The 11,031-nt window shown below is 43.7% G+C and overlaps 1 protein-coding gene across 1 annotated transcript; it reads left to right on the top strand.

Moving 5' to 3' along the window:
• Positions 1 to 6,711: 6,711 nt before the first annotated feature.
• LOC115985733 lies at positions 6,712 to 7,356 on the top strand. Its single transcript, XM_031108641.1, has one exon. It carries the CDS (start codon positions 6,712 to 6,714, stop codon positions 7,354 to 7,356), a length of 645 nt encoding a protein of 214 aa, XP_030964501.1.
• The last annotated feature ends 3,675 nt before the right edge of the window (positions 7,357 to 11,031 follow it).

The raw sequence follows: 11,031 nt of genomic DNA, 5'->3' as shown, positions 1-11,031 counted from the left end.
AATTAGTGATTGGTCACTTAATAGGTTTAGGAGGGTTTAAACTTCAAAGTACATATCCTACGAATTAGGTAATAAATATCTTCAAATCATAGAGATTGATTCAAGAGTTTATATATATATATATGTGTGTGTGTGTGTGTGTGTGCGCGTTTCTGAGAAGGTATTAAGCATCTTACAGGTATTATATTGAAGGAATATTAAAGCATATGTTCAATCTAAAATTTCCCATCCTAAATTAGGACAACTTTTTTGGCCTGTCGGATCTTACTCGACCATCTACATCTCCATAACTTCAATTTTTTGAAACAATTAGACTGATTTTGTGGATTATGCGATTTATTTGTACGATTAATCATTTTCATATTAACCACTGAAGCAAGAGGGGATTAGTTAGTGGGAGGAAAATTGATTAAAATTTAGAGTGTAGTTGTGAAAATTTATAATTAGTTATGTAAAGAGTTGTAAGGGAATTGCCGAATGAATTCATTAAATTAGTCCGCTGAATGAGTATTAACTATTAATGGAGATTATTCTTGAGGCTTTTTCCCTCCATCTCATGAGAAATTCAGAAGAGGTCTCGTTGGACTTTTTGCTTGATGGTCTCCAAAATCCTCAGTGTGATACTTTTTTTTGTGTGATACCTACCAAAGTGTTAGATAGGAGAAGGCATGATGAGCTTGCTCTCGGTCTAGCCCCTTCAACTTTACCAAGCTAATTAATGTATTTATTCAAATTTTTATTTTGGATCTATGCTTCCATCAAATTTGTTTGCATTGGCTATTGAAAATTTGGGGGGATTTTGGAATGTAAGTGAGACATCCCATTTAGTTATTGTTGAGGGTCATTTGTGAGAATCCAAGTAGGAAGAAGAAAGCCCAACGACAAGGGCAACAAAGAATTGGCAAACAGATGGCAAAACCATTAGGTTCAAGCGGCAGAAATAATGGATAACAGGCCCATGAAATAAACAAATGGGCCTTGAAGAGGCAAGTGGGCTTAAAGAAGCCCGGAAAAAGAGAAATAGCATACCCATGGGCAGTATATGATGTAGAAAAGTGAGAAAGGGTCACCGTAGATTCAAAGTAATGCAAACAAAGAAAGTAAGGGGTTAATGGCAGGCCCATGAACCCCAAGGATGAGAATAAGGTAATTGGGTCAGGGAAGCCCAATGAAGTTAGTAAAAGCCCATGGGAATGCAAAGTTAGTAAAAGGGCCAAGGAAGCCCAAAGAAAACAAGTGAGCCAAGGATGCTCAAAGGGACAGAGGAGCCCATAAGTAGGAAAACCAATGGCCATACCAAGCCACTGGGAGAAAGAGTAAACGGCTGACCCAAAAAGGCCCAGCAGGATTGAGTTATTGCAGCAAGAGTGACAGAGTAATACGGCAGGAAATGAGGATAATCAAGAAATGGGCTTAAAGAAATGTAAAACCCAGTATCAAATAAAACCCAACTCCTCAAAGGAGTGGGAAATCGAAAAAGCAACTCACATAAAAAGTCAAAGAAAACGGACGGCAGGCTATGCAAGCAAGCCTCTAGACCACGGTAGACGAATGATCAGCAGGTAGATTTTGGACACATATGGAAGGAAGGCACACGCAAGGCCCAGGCACCCCCAGCCTGTACCTAGCCAATACAGGGCATGGTGAGGTCGGGGGTCAGAGATTCAGAGGGCATGGTTAGGTGGTGGGGAGAGGGGAAAAATCTATTTTTGAGGTTCCGGCTTAGGTTCTTTCGGGGAAGTGTCCTGCTGAGATAACTTACTACCCAAAAGAAGCAAGCTGAGTTGGAACCACTAGGTGCATGCCATAAGGGATAGTGAGAGAGAAAGAACTTAGACCGTAGCAAGAAAGGGTGCCACGGCAGACAAACAAACAAAATACCCTTCTTTGTCTAGTGATGGGGGGTGACACACGGACGAATCAATGGTGGTCGGCTAGTACACCCAGACCAGACAAATAAAGTTAAGAGCTAAAACAGTAAAATCTGGTCACGGCAAGCACTATAAAAAGAGGATCTTATTGTGAACAAAAAACGGAGTAACAACGGAAACCATAACTAAGAAATAGGAATTCGAAAAGAGAGATCAGAAAATAGAAAAGAAACGAGTGGGAGGGAAAGAAAGAAAACAACCAGAAAGAAAATAAAGTGAGAATTAGAACAGCAGGCATACATCGGTAGATTGATTTCCTCTCTCTCTCACAAAATCCTACTCTCTGTTAAAACCAAAAGGGGCCTCTGTGCATCAACCATTCAGGTCTGTTTTCCTCAGGGTAGTTAATCTCCACGGTAGGACTGTTCCTGAGAGATTAATTGTGTTGAGAAGGAACGTTCTTTCCTCTCTGGTTTTGCTCCCACAGACCAGATTTAAGTTGATTTCTTCATCTTCTGATTAACCCATATATATTACTATTTACTCCCTTTTGTTCTGTTCTTTTCTTTCTGTAAAATTGATTATTATTACTGTGATTGTGTTTGGGGATCATTTGGTCATTTCCTACTAAGTAGCCAGATATTTTATTTTTATTATTATGTCTATTTGCCACAACTTGTCTGAAATAGCTCTGCCTGCCGCAAGCACGTTCCTAGCAAACCAAGCATAGTTTTCGCACAAGCTAGACCAAATTGAGTTGCAACTGGACTAGTCCCAACTCCCTTATCCATAAAAACTTGGGCCTAGTGCAGCAGGAAGCAGCCCAACACCACTAGCACAGCCCACCACTTTACAATTGGCGACTTCACTGGGGAGTTGGGAAACAAATAGGGGTGAAAACACAGAATCCTTCGCAAACAATGTCACCAAAGTCCAGAACGACACGAAATATGAGTGTCGTACCCTCGTAAGCAAAGTCCAGGCCAACAACGCCTCACCAACAGCAGCCTAACCAAACGGAAGGTGCCAACAAAACGGGGGTTGATCTTCAGCCATAGCTAAGAATTCCCACGGACAATGTCAGTATTTTTATTGAAGTATTGCAATCACTGCAGCACTCGCAGCAACAAATGATGGAAGAAATCCGTCAACTAAAAGCAGACAAGACGAGGGAGAAAGGGAGCCAGCATGACCCAGAGCATGCGACAGATAGAGAAGAGACACTAGCAGGAGGTGTCCCACGGAATGCAGAATAGCGTTTCATTACTATGGCTGAAGTAGCGGCTCTCCTGGAACAAGAGAGAGCCAGAACACCTAAGGAGAGGTTTTACGCACGAAGGCCTCCTTACCCACTAAAGGTACTCAACAAACCATATCCTGAGAGGTATGAGCCAAGGGCCTTTACACAATACGATGGCAGGAAGGGAAGTGCAGTTGAGCATGTGAGCAAGTTTATTGATACCCTTGGCCCTTACGCTGCAGACGAAGACTTATGTCTTCGAGAATTTTCAAAGTCATTGTGTGACCAGGCATGCACCTGGTACATCGGCTTAAAACCAGGATCGATCCCAACTTGGGATGACATGGTGGATGTATTTTGCACTAAGTACTTCCACGAAGAGGAAATAGTAACGCTTGCAACCCTGCAAGCGACCAAGCAAAGGAATGGCGAAGATTTGATAGAATACATCAAGAGGTTCAGAGACATAGCACTTGATTGCTATGACCATTGTGAAGAAAGAAACTTAGTAGAAATGTGTATGACTAACATGATTCGGGAATTCAGAGCAGTCCTGGAAAATCTAGAAATTTCCCAGTTTGCACAGTTGTTACAGAAAGCCAGGAAGACGACCCAGTCCGTAAAACCAAGTTCAGATAAAAGAAACGCCCCGTAGGCTATGGCGGTATCCACCGGAGAGCGGAGAAGGAAAACCGAAGGGAGGGAATATGATACTCCCCCACTCATACCATGTACTCTTAAGGAACTGGATGTGCTGCTAGAAAAATGGATAGCAGACGGAATCTTTAAACCCAACCAGGTTTCCAAAGAACCCACAGAGGAAGAAAGAAGAGACCCTCGCTTCTGCCGCCTGTACAACTATGTACAACATCCCACAGCAGAATACTGGGCGCTCACAGATTGGTGCACCGTAGGATTAAAGAAGGGACACTGGAGTTAACCCAGCAGGAGGTCCAAAGAAACCCACTCCCGAATCACAAGGGAAAGGGTGTAGCAGCAGTAGTAATATGCGCAAACCCAGGGGAGGACAAGGAGGAGAACCTGGCCCTGCCTGCCGCAGCGATTACCACTCTACAGCAAAGTGTCAAATTCAAAAATTTGTTTGACCAGTTGGGACTCACAGCAAAGGAAAGAAAGATAGCCACAGAGGCTTTGGCGAGTATCGCCTCTGAGGTAGGAGAAGAGTGCTTATTAGCCGAAATCCCAGATGACAGAGCCCTCATACAGGAATTGACAGAGATCATTTTTAGCAATGAGGATATAGAGGTGGGACAACCAGATCACAGGAGGCCTCTTTGTTTGGTAGCATCCATAAACCAAATCCCCATCAAAAGGGCCTTGATAGATACATGTGCTTCCATAAACCTCATTCCATTGAGCACCTTGCAAGTGGTAGGAATTTCAGAAAGAAAGATCCAAGGATGCCCAATGGAAGTAATAGGGTTCGGCGGAAAGGGCGAGTACACCACAGGCCACATCCAGTTGTGGTTGAAAGTAGGCCCTATAGCTTCTTTAGCTCGTTTCCATGTGGTCAAAACGGAAATATCCTATCATGTGTTTTTGGGAAGGCCCTGGTTGCACAAACACCGATTGGTCCTGTCCACTTATCACCAGTGTTTGAAAGGGAGATTGAATGGCAAGATGATATGTATAGCTGCAAACCCCTCGCCATTCGAGCAAGCAGAAGTTCACCTAGTAGAAACTATGTTTTACGACCAATGGGCTCCATTTGGGGAAAGCTCAGTTTCAAAACCATGAGGTACCTTTGTACCTAAGTGGGAAGACGTCCAAAGTGACTCAGAACCTGATCTAAGAGAGTTGCTAGCACGAAAGAAGAAAAGAAAAGAAGCGTCTGCCGTAGAATTAGATAACACACCCCAATGCATCAGGGTTCGAGACCTTGATGGCAGGATTGTGTATAAGTTATGAAGGCACGTAGGGCCCACGAGTGAGATGCAAGCGGGCCCCACCTAAGAATGGCAGCATGGGAGTTTAGCGTGTTATGTCGCTCAAGAAAATTTAGGAAAAGAGGAAGAAAATGATGGGGAAGTTGTGGCAAAAAAAGATGCACAAGTTGTGGCAAAAGAAGAATTGGAAGAAATTGACCTAGGGTCTGGTTCACAAGAACCAAGGCTTATCTCAATTAGTGCAAGTTTGACAAAAAAGGAGAAGTCAGAACTAGTACTACTGTTGAAAGAGTTCAAACACGTTTTCGCGTGGGACTACAGTGAAATGCCAGGATTAGACCCTGGGCTAGTTGCGCATACATTAAATGTAAACCTAGAGGCCAAGCTAGTGGCCCAGCCTGCCAGGATATTTCACGCAGAAATAGAAGGGCAGACAGTCAAAGAAGTACAAAAATTGCTAGTTGCAGGATTCATCAAGCCTATTCAATATCCTTGCTAGCTATCCAACATAGTACTAGTAAAGAAGAAGAACGGCCAGATAAGATGTTGTGTAGATTTTAGAAATCTCAACAAAGCCTGTCCAAAGGACGAGTTCCCATTGCTAAACATGAATTTACTAATAGATTCTACAGCAAGAAGCGCCATGTTTTCGTTCATGGATGGGTTCAGCGGATACAATCAAATCAAGATGGCACCAAAGGATGTGGAGAAAACTACTTTCAGAACACTTATGGGCAATTTCTACTACACTGTGATGCCCTTCGGGTTAAAAAACGCAAGCGCAACTTATTAACGAGTAATGACGGCCATATTTCACGACATGATGCACCAGGAACTAGAGGACTATGTAGATGACATAATGGTTAAATCAAAGAGGAGAGAAGAGCACTTCTACGTGTTGAAAAGGGTATTCGAAAAATGCAGATCCTTTAAGTTAAGAATGAACCCCCTCAAGTGCGCATTTGGGGTGTCTTCTGGGAAATTCTTGGGTTTCCTGGTTCACAGCAGGGGGATAGATGTGGACCTGGCCAAAGCCACAGCTATAGCAACTATGAGACCTCCAGTCACGGTAAAAGAATTTAAGAGTTTGTTAGGAAAAGTCTCATATATCCGGAGATTCATCCCTGGGTTGGCATCAATCACTTCTACTTTCACCAAGTTGTTCAAGAAGGGGCAAAGTTTTGAGTGGGAGGAAGCACAGCATACAGCCTTCAAGAGGCTACAGCAGATAATGATAAACCTCCCCACGGTGCAGGCCCCTATCCATAAAAAACCATTGCTACTTTACTTGGCCACCAACTCGTATGTCATTGGTCCATTAATCGCCCAAGAGGATGGAGGTGGCGTTGAGCAGCCAGTGTACTACATCAGTTGTGCCTTAAAAGATGCAGAAACTCGTTATCCAAGGGCGGAGAGGGCATGCCTGGCCATTGTATATGCTTCGCAAAGGTTGCGTCATTATTTCTTAGCCTATGAAGTATGGTTGATGACTAAGTCCCATACTATCAAAGCTTTGTTACAACAATAGATCCTCTCTGGAAAAATATCACAGTGGTTGTTGCAATTGCCACAGCACGACTTGAGAATGGGGACACCTAGGGCGGTGAAAAGTCAGGCTATAGCGGATCTATTGGCATAGTTTCCAAGAGAAGAAGAATTCCCGCTGGATGATGAAGTTCTAGGGGAAGTAGCCATGGCAGAAGAGGTCAGAGAACAATGGGTAATGAAATTTGATGGGTCTTCTACTACACAGTTTAGAGGGGTGGGAGTAGTTTTGTACCATGAAGAAAACAAGGCAGTGGCGCTATCGTTCAAACTAGAATTCTCATGTTCAAACAATACGGCAGAATACGAAGCCTACCTAACCGGGCTAGCCACGGCTCTCGAAATGGGAATCAAACATTTGAGAGTATTAGGAGATTCAAACCTAGTCGTCTGCCAGACCAAGGGAAGCTTCTCCTTAAAAGAGCTCAGTCTAGCCCCATATAGAGCAATGGCCCAGAGGATGGAAGAAAAATTTTCAACTTTCGAAATAGAGCATGCTCCAAGGAATGAAAACCGGTTTGTGGACGCATTAGCCGGACTGGGGTCACAAATAATTTTCGAAGGGGATAGCACCAGGATAGAAGTCAGCAAAAGGGAAGAATCCATCATTGAGGTGTTGAAGGAAAGGTTCCGAGAGGAACAATGCGAAAGGGATTGGCGGATCCCCATAAGGGAAGTCTTGATGAGGGGAGAAGATGCTGCAGAATTAAAAATACTAAAAGACTACGCCCTGGTGAGAGAAGAGTTGTATCGCAGGATGCTAGGTGGGGTCTTGTTCAGATGCGTGGGGTAGGAGGAGGCCCAGAGAAAATTGAAAGAAGTACACGACAAGACTTGCGGATCTTGCGAGGAGGTCAGCCTTTACCGCAGACTTCAAAGTGCAAGCTTCTACTGGCCAAGTATGGGTAAAGATGCAAATCAAGTCCAAACCCAGTGTGGGACCTGCCAGCTTGCAGCAGACAGAGATGAAAGTTTCGCTGTGTTCATCAGCGAAGACTGGAGAAGCCCTTTCATACAGTACCTAACAGAAGGCATCCTGCCACAAAAGCATAGTGAAAGATACAAGCTTAAGAGGTTGGCAACACGTTACTTTTTGCATAATATGGTCATTTTCAAAAAAGGGTACGATAGGGACCCTTTGAGGTGTTTGGGCCCTAAAGAAGCAAAAGAAATGATAAAAGAAGTACATTTAGGAGAATGTGGGGAACACCAGGGGAAGAAAAAGCTCTACAGATGCCTGCCGCAGATGGGCTACTACTGGCCTACCATGAAAAGAGATACGGCAGAATTTGTGAAAACGTGTCACAGTTGTCAAGTACAAGCCAACTTGATTCACATCTATCCGCAGAATTTACATAGCATGGTCACCCCATGACCCTTCCACACTTGGGGGCTAGATTTAGTGGGACTAGTTAACCCATCATCACGTAGATACATATGGATATTAATGGTTACAAAGTATTTTACTAAGTGGGTAGAGGCAGTACTACTCCGTAAGACCTCAGGAGGAACAGTGACAAATTTCATCAAAGAAAATATAATTGTAAGGTTTGGGGTGCCCCACAGGATCATCAGTGACAATGTCACACCATTTGTCAACAGTGATGTAAAGAAGATGCTAGAGTTCTACCAAGTCAAGCACAATCGGTCATCGCCTTATTACCCTCAAGGGAATGGGCAAGTAGAAGTAACAAACAAAATTCTCATATATATTATCATTAAGATGAGCCAAGAGTATACGGGAGGATGGGTGATGCACCTGACAGACACTCTTTGGGCTTATAGAAATTCACCAAAGTCAGCCACAGGCTTCTCACCTTTTTCCTTAGTCTACGAAACTGAGTTAGTAAGCCCAGCAAAAATAATGACTCCGTCCCTGAGAGTCATGCAGATGCAAGAAAAAGAAAAGGAAGGAGAAGTCTTTGCGGCAGAAATGTGCGAAGATTTAGAAGGACTTGATGAAAAGAGAGAAAAAGTCCAGGAGCACAATCGTAGATATAAACAAAAGATGACTGAAGCCTATGGCAGGATGACCAAAGAGAGAGTGTTCGCAGAAGGATAACTTATGTTAAAGGTAGCAGACTATGTCAGGCGAGGCATGGCAGGACCATCTAAGTTTGCACGAAGTGGGAAGGATCCCTTGTGATAAGGGAAGCGCATCAAAGTGGATATTACCGTCTGACTCAAATGGATGGCAGAGACTTAATGGACCCCATCAATGGGAAGTGGCTGAAACGTTATTATGCCTAAGGAAAAGAGTTATGTGGTTGTCCCTTTCTTTTGTCTTGCTAAATGCTTTTATGTTTCCTTTACCTTTTCTTTCCTTCCCTTCAAGTGACTATGTCACAAGACAAAATTGTAACGTGCTTTCATGAATATGAAATGAAAAAGTACGAAGTATTAGCACTATATGTCATAACAATAGTAAAAGTAGTAGTAGAGTGTAGCATCATAATTACAAACCCAAACTGTGGCAAACACATGCCAAATAAGTGCTATAGGAAACATATAAGTGTTCTAAATGAAGTAATAAAAGAAGGAAAACAAAAAAGAATGGAACTACATCATCATCAACGGAGTCCGAAAGTGAGAGTCTGATCTCCAAAACGGTTAGGCCCACCAATGCTAGAAAGAAGGCACTCACGATGGCCCTCCAAGTTTGCCACCTTTTTCTTTAGAATCTCAATTCGGGTATCAATAGCATCAACAGCTGGCTGAACTTTCCTCGTAAAAAGGCTCGGGCAACCTCACGAAGATGATCCAGAACAAACCCCACAATGAAACCCACATTGATAAGCTCCTAAATCACGGCTCTCCACTGCAGGATCCTCTTGGTGGAGACGGTGTCAACGAAGCTGTGCTCAATGTTGTTCATCACGCTCCTTAACATCTTTAAGAAGTGCTCCCTGGCAGAACAGCCAAGACGGAATCCCTGCATAAAATCACCATGGCTGCTGTAGACCATCACCAAGTGGGAAACACAATCCTTGGGGACTCGGAAGCCATGAAAATCCACGTAAGGAGGCCCAGAAGCCCAGAAGTCTGCAGGGCCAAGGTCATTAACCTTAGGCTGATCAAAGCGGGCGAAGAAGGCTGCAGCTTCATTCGCAGGGTCTGGGATGATGGCAGAACTGCTGCCCACTTCAAACTGGAAAGGGGCAGTGGGAAGTGGACCTATTAAGAAAACACAAGGCAAAATGAGAAGACATGATCTAGGAAGAAAAGACTCACAAATAAAAATGAAGGAGAAGGGAAAGGGGAAAGGAAACTTACCAGGGCCAGCAGGAATAGGGGCTATGGGTACGGCAAAAACAAGCACTGTAGGTACGGCAGAAACAGGTGAGTGGGTGCAGCAGAAACAGGTGCAAAAGGTGCGGAAAGAATGGGCGCTACAGGTATGGCAGGAGCAGGCATCCCTACGTCTGTTGCAACTCCTAGCCCTTCAAAAGTCTCTGCAAAAGGGGAGATAGGCATACAGATAAAAGGGAGCAACGAGCAACGCAAATGCATATAAGAAGAAAACAAAAGAAGAAACAAAAAAGTGAACTTAGCAGAAAAGAAGAAAAGACACATACCCATAAACTCAGGCTCGAGTAGAGCACTCTCATCTTCGTCAGAATCAGAAATCCTCTTCTTTAGGATAGGCGCATCATCAGGATTCTCAAGAATGTCATCGGACCCCTTAAAGGATAAGTCTGTGTCAGGACCACGTGTAGCGGAATTGGGAATGGAGGAAGGAGTAATAACTAGAAAAGAACTGTCCTTTGCAGCTTGGGACAAAGCTGCGAAGGGGTCACTGGTGGAAATAACAAGTGGCAAAACAGGGGAAGTAGTCTTGGTCTGAACGGCAGCAGGAGAAATGGCTCTCTCTAGAGGAGCAGGTGTCTCGGCGAAAAGAGGTGTGGTCTCACTAACCCCCTCAGTATGAGTACCCTCTTCTCTAGGTACCGGCTCGGTGGGAGGGGTAGGAGCTTTGGCAGGAACCTCATGCGCAGCGGTAGAAGGAATAGGTGTTGCAAATGCCACATTGGCCCCATCAAAAAAGCCCTTCATGGGTACACCCATGAAGGCAAAGATCTCCTCGGCAGTAGGACGATATACGGAGAGAGGTTTGGGCTCCTCCTAAAAAAAAAAGAATATAAATACGGATGTGAAGACCAAAGGAACTGTTAACTACATGAGGCAGAAAAAAGACATGTGGCAGAGGAAGCATGTGCGAAGAAAAGAAAAGGAAGAGAAGAAAAGAGATGTACCTCAGACCCGGGCTCATCAAGTAGAATGGGACGGGTGACTAACGAGTCCTCCTTGTGCTTAGACAAAAAAAAAAAAAAAAAAAAAAAAAAAAAAAAAAAAAAAAGAAGGAGTTAGCAAGGTTAGCCACAAAAAAGTTAAAAGGTATTTTAAAAGATAACTTACCCTCTACTCAACAGCAAGCATGAGATGAGGAGTTGTCTTCCTTTTGCTGCCT

This window comes from Quercus lobata, chromosome 4 (assembly GCF_001633185.2).
Source record: "Quercus lobata isolate SW786 chromosome 4, ValleyOak3.0 Primary Assembly, whole genome shotgun sequence".
NCBI classification, from domain to species: domain Eukaryota; kingdom Viridiplantae; phylum Streptophyta; class Magnoliopsida; order Fagales; family Fagaceae; genus Quercus; species Quercus lobata.
The sequence above is the reverse complement of the archived record's forward strand: the minus strand, read 5'-3'. Positions and strand labels throughout refer to the sequence as shown.